The sequence below is a fragment of the Henckelia pumila genome, chromosome 1 (assembly GCF_033568475.1).
Source record: "Henckelia pumila isolate YLH828 chromosome 1, ASM3356847v2, whole genome shotgun sequence".
In the NCBI taxonomy this organism is placed as follows: Eukaryota; Viridiplantae; Streptophyta; class Magnoliopsida; order Lamiales; family Gesneriaceae; genus Henckelia; species Henckelia pumila.
In genome coordinates this window covers 56036157-56052468 of record NC_133120.1, presented here as the reverse complement: position 1 = coordinate 56052468, position 16312 = coordinate 56036157, and the positions used below count along the sequence as shown (strand labels likewise).

At 38.9% G+C, this 16312-nt stretch overlaps 1 protein-coding gene across 3 annotated transcripts in view; it reads right to left on the bottom strand.

Annotated features, from left to right (window-relative positions):
• Positions 1-274: 274 nt before the first annotated feature.
• The window catches only part of LOC140875104 (uncharacterized), a 39990-nt gene continuing 23952 nt past the window's right edge, over positions 275-16312 (bottom strand). For 2 of the 3 annotated variants that reach the window (XM_073278647.1, XM_073278648.1), the window contains exons 7-14: positions 4331-4459; positions 4177-4221; positions 3418-3497; positions 1889-1985; positions 1714-1803; positions 1502-1555; positions 725-790; positions 275-645 (exon numbers count right to left, since the gene is read on the bottom strand). In XM_073278647.1, the coding sequence (XP_073134748.1) occupies positions 484-645; positions 725-790; positions 1502-1555; positions 1714-1803; positions 1889-1985; positions 3418-3497; positions 4177-4221; positions 4331-4459 (723 nt within the window). In that variant the 3' untranslated portion in view covers positions 275-483. The remainder of the gene's footprint in view (positions 646-724; positions 791-1501; positions 1556-1713; positions 1804-1888; positions 1986-3417; positions 3498-4176; positions 4222-4330; positions 4460-16312) is intronic. The other variant, XR_012148346.1, reaches the window with a different exon arrangement.

Here is a 16312-nt window from a genome sequence, read left to right as displayed (position 1 = left end):
CTTTCCGGAAATAAGACAATGTACTTGTAAATAGAAACTTATCTCTCGTTTATAGCCTATAGCAAAGGGACCTACTCCTGCACGACACATTAATAGTTTTTACAGTACAAATATCTGTTCTTTCGAGCAGCAAAATCACTTGATAAAAGTTTTGGGTCTGAGTCTTGTGAGCAAAAGAGGAGTTCCACGCAACTACCAAAAAGCTTGGACGTCATTAAGTTTCCAAAACCAAGGGATCTATTCTAGGCCCAAAAATAATACAATCTAACAACGATAAACAAAAATAATCTACTTCAAAATGATGGAGAAATCATACACGCTAACAAAAGGAGGCAAAAGGTTCCTCAATATTGACCTCTACAACTTGTTTATATTACATGCCCTTCAATATATATTGACTTATTTACAATAATCATAGTAATAAACTAACACAGAAACTGTCTGTCTATTCTAAAGCTTGGACATTACATTATGCACCAGTGATCAATCAACACAGCCGATTAAACTACTCCAACGCTTCTGAAGAACTGCATGTGCTCTGCTACAGGGGACAACCTGCGCTTTGGTTTGTCCATCAACGGTCTTATATGTAACAAGACCCAGCCTCACCAATGTGTGTATCGATTTTTCAACTGGCATTTCAATCTGCATAATAATCTATCGTTTTTTAGAGGAAAAGCAAAAGGGATCTGATAATTGATAAACCTATCCCCCATTAGATTACCTTTTCTTGAAAAACACTGTAAATAAACCTCTCACATTTATCTCCTACAGCTCTCATCCCAGTCACCTGCAATCAAATACGTTCTTGAAGATTTAGGCACTCAAATATAGGAAATTACACTGTCTATCAGAATATATTTTCCATTTGAGTATGTTAAGAACTCACAATATCACATGTTTATCGATTAGATTAAATTATACAGATGGAGGTAGTTCATGGAACCTCATGCCTCTAGAAGAAGATAGAGAGAAACAGAGTATTAAAGATTAGGAGATTGATGATAAAAAAGAATATTCTTCTATTTGTGTGATGGGCCGAACCGCCCATTCGGCCCAATTCACATAGGGCCATCGAGAGAAACAGCAAACCTCCGGGGCTCCTCCAGCAGGGGCAGGGAAATAGCATCTAGAAGCCTAGTTAGCAATGTTTTAGAACCCTTAAATAAATTTTGAATCGATGCTAGTTTAATGCTTTCGAAGTCCTATGGCTTCATAATTTCTTCAATACTATCAAGAATCATGAAGTTTCAAACTAATATGACCAAAATTATACCAGATACAATAGGAACTTTACAGTCATAAAGAACAGTGAATCAAAGAAAGATCTTGCATGGAAACCCATTAAAATTTTTAACATGCAAATTAAGAACTCTTCTGCTTTAATAAAATTTCAGCACACGCAGTCCATCTTCAAACTATGGCCTACCAAGATACTTCCCAGGTAAAAGCCTGAGAAACCAAATTACCAAAGAAACAGAAAACAACAAATATAAAAAACCTGGCCTCCCTCCACGTTCATTAGGATCGCATACACCAAAATTGCTTCTTTAAACTGCATCATGCCAAAAAGGAAAATCAATGAGATGCAGTCTTATCCCATTTTTCAGCCTAACTTCTGGAAAGAAAACCGGCAGAGTGTTGGAGAATAAGAAGACAAGTAGTCTACGCAAATAATGAAACAATTATGAGATTACAATCAAAATTTCTTACTTGCTGCTGTTCAGAAGCATCAAGAAGGAAATGAATGCAACCAAAACCACTGGCGGCTGTTTTCTCATACAGTGTCCTGTTGACTAAAAGCTGAAGTAAAGCATCAAACAGGTGTCTTTAAACAAAGAATCAATTTCTTATGAAAAACAACATCCCAAAAAGAAATGCATCTCACATGATATCTATCTCTTGTTTGTTTATAGCCTAAAAGTACACGAGTCGCATATATTACAAGGGCGCTGGCTGCAATCACATCCAACAGTAGTGCTGATCTGCAGAAACCAGGTAAATACAAACAACTTGGAATCTTTAAACATCAGAATAACAATCAGAAGTACTATTGTAAGTAAAAGAGGAATTGACAGGAACTCTATTGATTTCAATCCAAGGAGAAACAAGTGTACGACTTTTTCTTCTTCTTAACATAATATTTCCTCGTGTTTCTAGGAATTGAAAACCATAAACTTCCAATCAATCTGTGACTCTGAATAAGGAAGCATAACTATCAAATGAAAAATGGGGAAAAAAGCACAGAAATTCCACAATGTCTGAACCAGAGTCAGGTGGCGGTGGCAAAACTACATTCAAAAGTAAGTACCAAGTCTCTCGAAAAAAAAAAAAGAAAGTTCCAAGTGTACCATTATGGTTCTAATAACCACTGTAAAAGTTTGATGTCATATGCTGATATGCAACAAAAAATGAAAATGTTTGATGTTGTACAACAGTAAAGAACGGAAAACTACTGACAGTTAAATTATGCTCGTTCATGAAACTTTTAATCTCAATAAATTTTTTCCTGCCCCAACCAACCATTTTGTATTACTCTAACCTCTCAAATGAATGTTTTGAACACAATAATACGCAGATGGTAACTTGTCCTCGGAAAGAACAATCTCAGAATAACATGCTCTATCATGAGATTCTAGAAGAACCCCCCCACACCCCACCTAGCTGTTTGGGGTGTGGATGGGCCTGCAGGTGGTGGAGGGGTTGGCTCTGCTTCAAATATATCTACAATGTTTCACTGCCTTCACACTTTTGCATACACCTGTAATACTTCTTATCCAAAATGGCAAGGCTCCTTCCATTTTCATGTCCCAAAATCATATCACAGGTTCAGGTCCACCTTTGCATTTTGCACAAGAAAGTAGAGTGGAGTTTCTACAGAACAGACCCACTGGTTTTAAATTTCAACATGAAGGGAGTAACCATATGGTCACTAAGGTAAAAAGTATTTTCTTTAAAAACATTAGCTTTTTTGAAGTTTAAATTTCAGCATGAAAGAAGTAATCATATGGCCTCATCTAAGTTAAACAACATGAGATAAACTTCACTAGGCATTTAAATCGTTTCGGATGTCATTGGATTTGAATTTTAATCAGTTGAGATTTATCATTAGTATATTTGTCCGAGAATTTTGTAAGCTAGTTGGAGCGATCAAGGCTCAACCTCAGATTCATCCAACGGTGTGGAAAGATCTTCACAAAAGATGCTTGAAGCCCAAAGCTTAAAGATAATTGTTTGAGATATAACCAGCATATTATGTTCGAGATGATGACATGAGCGTTTATTTATAGATCGCACGGGTGAAAGAACATGAAACTGAAAATAAACATGTACTAGAATGCCATGAATTCAACTTCAAAAAAAAGCATGAAGCAAAAAAATACAGTAGCAATCATCATAAAAGAATCAGCCACCCACGGGGAAGATAAAATGTCCTCGAATTTGTAACTGAAGAAGTATGCCAAAAGTCCCAATATTGTCGCAACATCCAGTCGTACCTGGATTTGACATTATCTCATTATAATGTATACGTATATCCAAATACACAAGAATATAATGAACATCACAAATACAGCTAAGACAGAAAAAAACAAGAAGTCACAATGAAAGAAAACTTGGCTAAATTTGTCCCGTAAATAATGAAGTAATGCCGCTGACATTAAGAAGAGATTCTTGACATGTTCCAGTCATTTTTATAAAAATACACTTGTAAGACCATCATCAGATCGTCACAGTTTTGTCCATCTCAATGACTCTGGAAGGTCACAATTGTGTACAGTCAAAGCAGGATAATGATCCCAAAAACCATGGACCTCCAATACTCTAAGATTCTTCAAATGAAAACATCAAGGAATAATGTTTTATGAGTTAATACTCTCCACATCTCCCAGTGCATTATCTGTATGTGTTTTACGAAACTTCTTCGTCTTTGAGAAGCTATTTATTTTCTAGTTGAAAAGGAACATGTTAGCAGGGAGTCATAAGAGCAAAACAAGCCTAATAAACCAGCAACAGAAACATGCACAATGTGACAGCATGACTCAACGACAAAACACCATCATTTTAAGTTTCAATGACCAAATCCCAGAACAAAATTTGTATTTCAGTGCTCTTAATTTGTTGTGAGGAATGGATACATTACAACTTAGTGAAAAGATTAATTCATATTCAGCATACCGAGTCAAGGATGCGGAAGGACAGCTTTTTGTGAGGAAAAACAACCTACAAAGTTAGAAAATATCATTTAAGCGCACATAAATTATTAGCATAGCAGTGTGCTATAAGCATTTCAGTGCTAAAGAAAATATCTATCTGGAAGCAATTCATTTACTTGCAAATCTGGAATAGGAATTTCCTCATAGATTTTCATCTGTAATGACGGCACCTCAGCTTGATTTAAGCTTTCTCTGTCTACAACATCTTCCAAATAGAGTAAGATTATTTGTTGAAATGCAGGCTCCTGGATGAAGACAATTAAATTTTAAAACACAACTGATCATTATAAAAGAAAAAGAATGCTAATGTGAAGAATTAGTGTCATTCAATATGCACTAACCTCTTCCCAACATCAAATCCATGGTATATATATAACAATGGGTTTTCAAATATTTTGTGGTGACTGGCAGACATACACATGGCTTTGTGCAACACATAAATATAGCCGAACCAACTCAATCATAGTCTGGTTGCCATTATATATGATTAAATTTAACAAGAGTTCACTTTTCAACTAGATTCACATAACTTGTGCAATGTGAAACTCGCACCCCTATATGTTGCTTCCAAATAGATCATAGTTAATTAATGAAAGAAAAGGTGAAGTATATAGAATAGAAACTTTATTCTCTGTTTTCTGAATGAAACTTGCAAGTATAAATAGCAAGAAATAAACAAAATCTATGCCTACAAATCCGAAACTAAATAAAGAAATAAGAATAAATCAATGATATCGTTCCTATCTCTTTATTCTAGGAAAGAAATAAAGTTAATGCCTAAAAATAAGTATGCAAATTGCTGCCACACTCCCCCTCCAACTACATTGTAGAAGTTGAATAATCCAAGCTTGGAATTGAGCTCTTTGAATGTTTTGGTAGGAACCGCTTTCATCAAAATATTTGCATTTTGTTCATTGCTTGAAATGTAAATAAGTGATATTACGTCATTCTCTAATTTTTCTTTGACAAAATGTCTAGCAATCTCCACATGCTTTGTCCTATCCTGGTGTACTGGGTTCGTGACACCCGAAGCCAACTTCCTCGGGCGGTACATGGTCCCCAATTCGAAGGGTGGTACATAGTTCACAATATACGTGGTTAATACCTGAATATAGAAACCCCAACAATGAATGGGCGACAAGGAGCATGAATGAACCCATCTCACGCCAGAATGAGAGGTACAAAAGATATGAAAGATACTACTCATATCAATAAGATGCATCTCTTTCCGGATCTCATCACATAAGAACTCAAAAGTCAAGTCTGTTTATTTTGAGGAAATTTTAGGATGGGTTACCCCATGACAATTTCCTCAGAGTGCGTTGGGTGAGGACATAAGCACGTTGGATATACCCGTGCTGGTATAGTTGAGACAGTCTGTAAGAGCCTGACATCTACTAGTACGTTGTGGTTGGGGGACGAACCAAGCGGAATGTGGTGGACATATAACACTGGAAGCCAGCTTCCTAGGGCGGTACATGGTCCACAATTCCAAGGGTAGTACATGGTCCACAATATGGGTGATGAATACATGAAAGATAAAAACCCCACCAATGAGTGGGTGAAGTGGAGCATTAATGAACTGATCTCACACCAGAAAGAGAGACACAAAAGATATGATATATATTACTCATATCAATAAGGTAGATCTTCTTTTCAGGATCTCAACACTTAAAAACTCCAAAGTTAACCGTGCTTGCTTTGAGGAAATTATGTGATGGGTGACCCTCCAAGAATTTTCTCAAGATGCGTGTGAGTGAGAACATTAGCGCGTTGCAAAGACCTGTGTTGATATAGTGTGGACAATCATCACATCTAGGGTGTTACAAGTTTCTTCGCTATGCTGATAGTAGACCAACTCTCACACAACATTTTATTAGGTCCCGTGATAGAAACTTTTAGTTCACTAAGTAACTGTGTTATTGTTGAATAGAATATTGTCAATTGTATAGGAGATTTTGTAGTTTATATTAACCCTGTTTTTAGGGATTTGATTAGTCTTTTAATTATGTATAGATTTGTTTCCTTTTAGGGTTCTCCTTGTAAACTCTATTTAAGAGTTTTGTACTCTGTTATATTCGATAAGGCAGTATCATCGTTTTCTAGATGGTATTGGTATCAGAGAGAAAAATGACCATCGTTTTCTAGATGGTATTGGTATGAGAGAGAAAAATGACGCTGGGGAAAAAGAAAGGCTCAATTCTTAAAAGCCAATCCTTCTCTGCCTCGTTTTTGGCCTCCACCGCTCAACCCATCGCTGTTTTGTGATTGGGCCTACACTGCCTTCGTCGCCCAGCCTGCGTGTCTCAACACTCCCCAATTCTCCCCATTTTTTTCAAACTTATTCTCCTTGTTCTAGTTCAAAAAAGGTTAGGATAGATGATGGTTCTTATTCTCCCACAACAGGTAAAAGTTTAGTTCAACTGTCCAATGATATCAGTTTTAAATATGTCATTCATGTTCCTAAGCTCAATTGTAACTTTTTGCCAGTCAGTAAATTGTCCAAGGACTCTAACTGTCCTGTTCTTTTTTTTGAATCTCACTGTGAATTTCAGGAACAGAGCTCGGGGAAGATGATTGGCAGTGCTAAGTTGATAGATGGCCTCTATTACTTTGACAATGACTCTTCAAACAATAAAGCAGCTCAAGGGTTGATTAATACTAGTTTTAACTCTGCTAGAGGACAAATTATGTTATGGCATCTTAGACTAGGACACCCGAGTTTTCCTTATCTGAATAAACTATTTACTACATTGTTTAAAGGATTAAATTGTTCATCTTTCTATTGTGAGAGTTGTTTTTTTTATCAAAAAGTCATCGTACTACTTATCTCCCTAGACCATATCAAGCATCAAAACCATTTTATCTAATCCATAGTGATGTTTGGGGTACTTCTAGGTAGACGCCAATTTTTGGAAAAAGATGGTTTGTGATTTTTATTGATGATCACACCCGTTTGTGTTGGGTATACTCGACGAATGACAAATCAGAGGTTGAAAAATTGTTCAAAGATTTTTATGTGATGATTGAAACTCAATTTCAAACAAAAATTGGGATACTTCACAGTGACAATGACACTGAATACTTAAAAGGAATTTTAGGGAATTTTTTAAAAGAAAAGGGAATTCTTCACCAATCTACATGTGTTGACACTTCTCAACAAAATGAAATTGCTGAGAGAAAGAATAAACATTTGCTTGAAGTTTCTCGTGCCATTATGTTTTCTACAAATGTTCCCAAGTATTTGTGTAAAGATGCGGTTTTAACAGCATCTTATTTAATTAATAAAATGCCTACTTGTGTCCTTAACCATGCGACATCTCTGAATTGTCTAAAATCATTTTTTCCAAACACTCGTATTTATTCTGACATTCCTTTGAAAGTATTTGGGTATGCACTGTTTTTGTTCATCTACCTAGTAGATTTAGGTCTAAATTGGATCCTCGTGCGGTGAAGTGTATTTTTGTTGGTTATGCTCCGCATAAAAAAGGTTTCAAATGTTTCAACCCCATAACAAGAAAATATTTTGTCAGTATGGATGTTACTTTTGTTGAAGATCAGCCTTATTTTCAAAAAACTTTCTTCAGGGGGAGAAGGATGGTGAACAAAATTTTTGGCAGACTTCTACCTCAGATTCTCTACCCATACCTATTGTCTCACATGACAGTAACTTGAATGTTCAGATTTTTGGCCAAGGAATGATATTCTAGAAACAAAGAAACAGGTTCCTAGTCCTCACCAGCAGCAATTAAATCCTGAACTTCTAGTTTATAGCAGGAAAAAAACTTGTCAAAGAAATAAAGTGCCTACTGTTGCAACCGAGCATGGCCAACCAGAGGACCCGAGTAATGACTCACTGAATATTCAAGGTACATTAACTTTGCCTGCTATTACCCCCAATAATTCAGATCTTAATGATCCCATAGCTATTAGAAAAGGAACTCGAACTTGCACCCAACACCCGATTGCCAAATACCTGTCATATGAAAAACTTTGTCCCAATCATAAAGCTTTTACTTCAAATATATCTCACTTATTTGTTCCAAGAAATATTCAGGAAGCACTAGATGATCAAAATTGGAAATCGGCAGTGTTGGAAGAAATGAATGCACTTGAAAAAATAAAACATGGGAGATCGTTGACTTGCCCAAAGGAAAAAAGACTGTTGGATGTCGATGGTTGTTCAATATTAAGTGTAAAGCAGATGAAAGTGTGGAGCGATACAAAGCACGTATTGTGGCAAAGGGCTTTAGAAAAACCTACGACATTGACTATCAGGAGACTTTCGCCCCTGTAGCAAAAATGCATTCTATTTGAGTTTTGTTATCATTGGCTGTTAATTTGAATTGGAAATTACACCAGCTGGACATAAAAAATGCATTCTTGAATTGAGACTTGGAAGAAGAGGTGTTCATGAGCCTACCACCTGGGTTTCAGGGAAAGTATGGTCAAAACAAAGTGTAAACTCAGAAAATCTCTATATGGTTTAAAACAGTCACCGAGGGCCTGGTTTAAACGTTTTTTAAAGGCTGTGAAAGCTCAAGGGTATTATCAAAGTCAGGCAGACCATACTATGTTCTATAAACACAGTAAAAAAGGGCAAATTGATGTCTTAATTGTATATGTAGATGATATAATTTTGACAGGTGATGACTTTGAAGCAAATTGCTGTCTTAATTGTATATGTAGATGATATAATTTTGACAGGTGATGACTTTGAAGAATTGGCAAGGCTAAAACAGAAACTGGCAGAAAGTTTTGAAGTTAAAAACTTGGGAACTTTGAAATACTTTCTCGGAATGGAGTTTGCTAGGTCAAGAGAAGGAATATTTGTGAATCAACGAAAATATGTTCTTGACTTACTCAAAGAGACGGGACAACTTGGGTGTAAAGCTGCTGATACTCCACTTGAAGCTAACCTGAAGTTAGAGGAAGCCAAACCTGAGAATGTGGTTGATAGAGAGAGATATCAAAGGCTGGTAGGAAGACTAATTTATTTGTCTCATACTCGCCCTGATATAACCTTTGAAGTTAGTATGATAATCCAATTCATGCACTCTCCTGGACGGGAACACTTTGATGCAGTAAACAGAATTTTAAGGTACTTACAGGGTTCATCGGGCAGAGGACTTATGTTCAAGAAACGAGATCAGTTGAATGTGGAAGTGTATACTGATGCCGATTGGGCAAGAAGCACCATTGATAGACGATGTACTTCAGGGTATTGCACATTTGTTGGAGGAAACTTAGACACTTGGCGGAGTAAAAAACAAAACGTAGTGGCAAGGAGCAGCGCAGAAGCAGAATTCAGAGCTCTAGCCAATGGCATATGTGAAGTTATGTGGTTAAAAAAACTCCTTGAAGAGTTAAAAGTGACTGTTTCTCCTCCTATTAAGGTATATTGTGATAACAAGGCTGCCATTTCAATTGCTCACAATCCAGTTCTTCACGATAGAACAAAGCATGTTGAAGTTGACAAACACTTTATCAAGGAAAAGCTTGATAGTGGTATAATTTGTATCCTCTACATCCCTACCAAGGAACAAGTTGCTGACATCTTGACTAAAAGGTTACCCAAAGGACAGTTTGAAGTTTTAAGAAGCAAGCTAGCTATGGATGATATCTACAAGCCAACTTGAGGGGGAGTGTTGAATAGAATATTTTCAATTGTATAGGAGATTTTGTAGTTTAAATAGACCCTATTTTTGGGAATTTGATTAGTCCTTTAATTATGTAGATTTGTTTCCTTTAGGGTTCTCCTTGTAAACTCTATTTAAGAGTTTTGTACTCTGTTATATTCGGTAAGGCAGTATTATCGTTTTCTAGAGTTATCCATATTCCCTCACAGATGCCTTGAGTAAGTGCTCTATACTATGTCTCTGCGATACTACGAGACACTACTGATTGTTTTTTGCTCCGCCAAGTCACCAAATTTCCCCAAACACAGGTACAATACCCTGAGGTAGATCGTCTATCAACAATAGATCCAACCCAATGTGCAGCAGTTAAAACCTCAACTTCCTTGTGGTTGTCTTTCGAAGAATAGGCCTTGACCAGGTGTCATCTTCAAATATCTTAGTATCATGTACACTGCTCCTATATGCTCTTCCATTGGATTATTCATGCATTGACCAGGTGCCATCTTCAAATAACTTAGTATCTTGTGCGCTGCTCACATATGCTCTTCCATTTATTCATGAATTGGCTTACTACACTCACGCCAAAACTAAAGTCTGGTCTAGTGTGAGAGATAAATGAGCTTTCTACCAATTTGATACCTCATTTTAACAACTACTAAGCTGACATCATTTCTTTGGCCAACATTCTTTTGAGATTGAGAAGTTCTTCAACGTGATCTCCACGTAGAATAGTGTCGTCGATATAACCGATAAGGATTGCTCTTTTGTTCGAGGGTGATTGTTTAACAGACATAGTGTGATCTGCTTGGTACTTAATGTTAAGATATGGATTTGTTGCAAAGAATATCAAGACAGATGTAATGGAATTAGATTGATTGTAATCCCTAAATTGCAGGGATTTTCTTTAAGGGTGATATACTTGTAAATAAACTGATGTATTCTCATTGATCAAAGCGTGAAATATAATTTTCTCTATTTCTTCACATGGTAGCAATGCCATCAGACTGATCTTGGGAATCATCCGATTTTGTTTTTCAAAAAATTTCTGCTCCTTCAATTATGGCGGACACTACTGAAAAAAAAATCTAGAACTGATGTGAACTCCGCTGAGCATTTGGCCGTTGTATTAATGGCTGATTTGCATAATATTACTGCATCTCGACTAAATGGAAAATTATTTGAAGTGGTCGCAACTTGTTCGAACAACACTGAAGGGACGAGGAAAGTTGCGCCACGTACTTGGCGCAGGGCCTGATTCGAAAGATCCGAAATTTGCCACATGGGATGAAATAGATTCTCTAGTGATGTCGCGGTGTGGAACTCGATGATTCCAGAAATAAGTGATGCGTGCATGTTCCTCGGCAGAGCCAAGGAAGTCTGGGAGACCATCAAGCAAACATATTCAAAGGTTCATGATGCAGCCCAGATTTATTCAAAAGCCCTTTAGAAACTCTCAATAAATTCTCACCAATTTTACTGCCTCAAACAATTTGGTTCCAAGGATCTTTGGCAGTGCTTCTTTTGTTCACATTCATCCACACAATAGAGGCAAACTTGATCCCCGAGCTCTTAGGTGTCTTCGTTGGCTATTCCTCCACTCAAAAAGGGTACAAATGTTTCCATCCTCCCACAAAAAAATATTTTGTCTCGGCTGATGTCACATTCGACGAATCAACATCCTACTTTCCCAATAGCTATCTTCAGGAGGGGAAATTGGGTGAACATACAGAACATGAAATGCAAATGTAAGTATGCAGATTCCTACAATCCTACTTTCCCAACACCTATCTTTCAAGTTAATTCCTAAAAATCAGTATGCAGATTTCCACAGTTTTTTTTTATAGATAACTAGAATTTTATATATATAGTGAAGTAAGTAGATACAAAAAGTGAACCAGCGGTCCACAAAAGCTAACTAGGTCCTTTGCAAACAAAGGCAACTATCATCTAAATCAAAGCCAATTTCCAATCCCTATACAAGTCTAATAAAGCCAAAGAATGGAAGCTAGAACCCTTGTGAGCCCACATGGAAACTCTCAGTTTGACTTTGTCCCAAACTTCCTCAACTGTTTCTACACTATCATCAAAAATTCTTCTATTCCGCTCCAGCCAAAGCGACCAACATACGCAATGAATCACTATCAACCAAAACACTCTCCCTTTTTGTCCAAGCCGACCTCCTAGATCCATAGCAAAAAGATCTTTTGTTGAGTTTGGAATTACCCAAGACAGTCCCAGTTCCTTGAGAGCAAGATTCCACATGAAACCAGAAAACGGACAGTGAATAACCAAATGGTCCTGAGTCTCCCCCCCCTGTTTGCATAGTACGCACCAGCTCGGACTAAGGGAGATGTTCGGGAGCCTCTTTTGAATCAAATCACAAGTAGGCAGCCTCCCCAACGCAGCTGTCCATGAGAAAAACTGAATCTTTGTCGGAATCGGTGCTTTCCAGATTGGGTAGAAGAGAGGGAAAGTAGGGAATCGCTCGACCGGAAAAAAAGACTCAAAGAAGGATTTAACTGAAAATACACCTGAGCTGTCCCACACCCATTTCCTCACATCCTCAGCGCACTCTATTAGATTGACCCCCCTCAAAAGTTCCAGCAGATCACCTAGCTGGCCCAATTCATCATCCCTTAGATCGCGTCTAAAATGCAGGTTCCAAGATAAAGAATTGGAGGAAGGATATGGATCTTGACAAAGGAAAAAAGAGATCTGTCTATTATGCTCCCTGGAAATCAGAAAAAGATTAGGAAATAAGACCTTAAAACTAGAATTCCCAACCCAACAATCTTCCCAAAATCTAAATCTATCCCCCCCTAGAACCACCGCCCTCACAGAGTGACTGAAAGCCAAATACGTCCTCGATATAAATTTCCACAGACTTCTAAAAGTGTTGTGTCTAGCCAATCCCGCATCCCAACCGTTATCTTGAACACCGTATTTACTTGCTATAATTTTCTTCCAAAAAGTATCCCCCTCCGTCGAGAATCTCCACCACCACTTACCTAGCAAAGCCTTGTTCCGAAGGCAAATATTACCTATTCCCAAGCCTCCTCTATCTTTAGGTCTACAAATTTTATCCCATCCAACCAAATGACAATGGGCCTCCCCGTCCGCTCCATCCCACAAAAAATTCCGCATAATTTTCTCCATCTCCTTTGCAACGCCACGTGGTATCCTGAACAACGACATAAAATACAGTGGAAGGGCACTCATTACCGCCGAAATTAGCGTGAGTCTGCCACCTCTCGAGAGAAATGCTTTCTTCCAGCTTGCTAACCTTTTAGACATCTTAAAGATCACTGGTTCCCAAAATGAAACCCTTAATGGGTTCCCTCCCAAGGGTACTCCGAGGTATTGAATGGGCCAAGATTCCACCCCACAGCCTATCTCCCTAGCCAAGCCATCCTCCAATTCTTTTTCACAGTTACAGCTCAAGAGGGCACTTTTCTCCTTGTTGATCTTCAACCCAGACATATCACAAACGACGAGCAGGATGTCCATTAACATTCTCACATGATTCTCACTAAGCGCAAAAAACAGGGTGTCATCGGCAAATTGAATGTGAGAGACCTCAACTCTATCCCGCCCTATCTCCCACCCTCTAAAGATACCTGCAGACTTAGCCTTGTCAATCAATCTTCCCAAAACATCCGCCACCAAGTTGAACAGGAACGGAGATAAGGGGTCTCCTTGTCGTAATCCTTTCTCCCCCTTGAATTTACCATTTGGTCTTCCGTTAACAATAACTGAATAATTTACGTTGTTGAGGCATCCTTTAATCCATTTCCTCCATCTATTCCCAAACCCTTTCTTGAAGAGAACAAAATCCAAAAAGCGCCAATCTACGTTATCATAGGCTTTCTCAAAGTCCGCCTTGAATACCCAACCTCTCTTCTTCTTCAATCTGAATTCTTCCACAGCCTCATTCGCTATCAAGCAACAATCCAAAATCTGACGACCTTCAATGAACGCATTCTGTGAATGTGAAATAGTGATCTCTAGCACCTTCTTAAGACGCGATGCTAGCACCTTAGCGATTATCTTGTAAAGACTAGTGATTAGGCTGATGGGTCTAAAGTCCTTAATGCACCGCGAATCTTTCTTTTTTGGAACCAAGCAAATATAAGTCTCATTCGTTACACCGTTCACAATACCTCCCTCATAAAATTCCTTGAACACCCTCATCAAATCCTCTTTGATCGTATGCCAACACTCCTTGTAGATTTCCATTGTGAAACCATCCGGTCCCGGGGCTTTCGATCCTTCACACTCAAACACTGCTTGTTTAATTTCATCCTCGGAAAAGGGTAGCTCAAGCTGCTCCATAGAATCTCTGTCAATTGCACTCCATTCCACCCCTTCAACACCCCAACCCCCTCCCTCTGGTTTGCTATAAAGCTTTGTGAAGAAATCTATAATTGCTGATCTGATGACGTCCTTATTAGTGCTTACAGTTCCATCTTCCAGTTCCATACTTTCTATACAATTCCTGCTTCTCCTTTGGCTAAGTAACGAATGGAAGAATTTTGAATTACAGTCCCCTTCCTTTAACCATTTAACCCTAGCCTTCTGAGCTTCCATTTGCAATTTCCTACAAACTAACTCCTCTAACTCAGATCTGAGAACTCTTCTGTCCTCCACCAAACTATCTGATCCCGTACCTTCCCACTCTTGAACGTCCAACGCTTGAATCTTGGTCTCTAGCTCATATCTCCTCGTATCTAAGTTCCCAAAAATCTGTACATTCCATCTCTTAATCTCTGCTTTCATTCCCTTCAATTTGTTCATAAATTTATAGCCTTCCCAGCCTTGAGGATTTTGACTCGACCACCTATTGAAGAATTCCTCCTTGAAGTTCTTATGTTTAAGCCAAACATTTTCAAATCTAAAAGGAGTAGGCCCCCACTCCTCCTTGGATGTATTCAAAATCAAAGGAAAATGATCAGAAGTGATTCTCGGTAACACTGATTGTCTGCAGAACCCGAACTCCTCCTTCCATCCTCCCGAGAACAAGAATCAGTCCAGCCTACACCAAATGGGTGAGACCCGCATATTTGACCACGTGAATTTTGCATTCAACAAAGGAGGATCGTACAGCTCTAGCTCATTAATCAAAGCATCAAAGCATCTCATGCTACTGGTTAAGGTGCTGCTATTCAATTTCTCACTCAAAGATCTGACCACATTGAAGTCTCCGCCTACACACCATAAGGGGCCGCAAATCACCTTCAAACCTGCTAGTTCATCCCAAAAATTCTGACGAGCTCTTGGTCCACACGGACCGTAGACTGCTGAGAACCACCACGCTGAGTTAGGATCCTTTTCTATTTCAATAGAGACCGAGAACTCCCCAATCAGGTTATCCTTTACTACCACCGTCCGCGGGTCCCAAGCTACCAAAATTCCTCCAGATCTGCCCCACGCTGGTAGCTCCACCCATTCTATGAATCTGGATTTCCAAAGGCTCGCTACAAACCTCCTATCCACCCGCTGCCTTTTAGTTTCCAAAAGAACCACTATATCCGGTTTCTCTCTTCGGAGGATTGTTCTGATCAAGCCTCTCCTACTACTTGATCCACCCCCTCTAATATTCCAAGAGAAAATCCGCATAAACGAACTGTATAGCCCTACGTAAACCACTCCTTGAGGTTTTTAGAGTAAAACCACAGCCACTGGATCTCCAAAGCTAACTCTTTTCACCTCCAGTTTAGCAAGACAATTGTTCATTAAGTCCTCCTTCACAGCCGCTGCCACCACAACCTCCTCCAAACCCTCTCTCTTCTCCGACATCTGAAGAGCTGGCTTATCATTTAGGACGAGGTTCTACCCCTCCCCCCCCCCCCCACACCCACCCCCCTCCCATCAGAAAGGGAAAAACGGTTTGGAAGGTTAAGAGGATTGGGATTGATTGGAATAGCCGTCGATTCCGACTTGGGCTCATTATCGCTCACGTGTCCCTGTGAAGGATTAGGATACGAACCTGGATAAGATGCGAAGATGCCCCTGATGTCCTCAAGACAAGAATTTGACGGGGAATTGACAAGAGAGTCGCCCACCACTGAACTACTAGTTTGGAACGAGTCAGAATCCTCCGATGATAGATCATCCCCTGAGTCTAGAAGAAATTCATCCTCTAATATCCCATTGCACATGCTGGTATTGCCTTGTAAGCCATTTCCCAGCGGGTCTAAATACCAGCTGCTATCTCCATTCCCAGTGTTTCTGAACCCCGCGTCTCGGCCTTTTCTTCTTGAATAAACAATCTCAAAACGTGGAGGAGAGGATCTCTCCAACACTTTGCCAGTCTCTTTGGGAGTTGTCTCTGTCTTATCCTCTTCAAACTCCCTCAAAGGTTGTATTATTCTTCTCTGGAACTCGCCCACCACTTTTGGACATAATCTTTTGAGTATTTTAACTTGGCGCCCTCCTAGAATAGGTTCTGATCCCCACGAT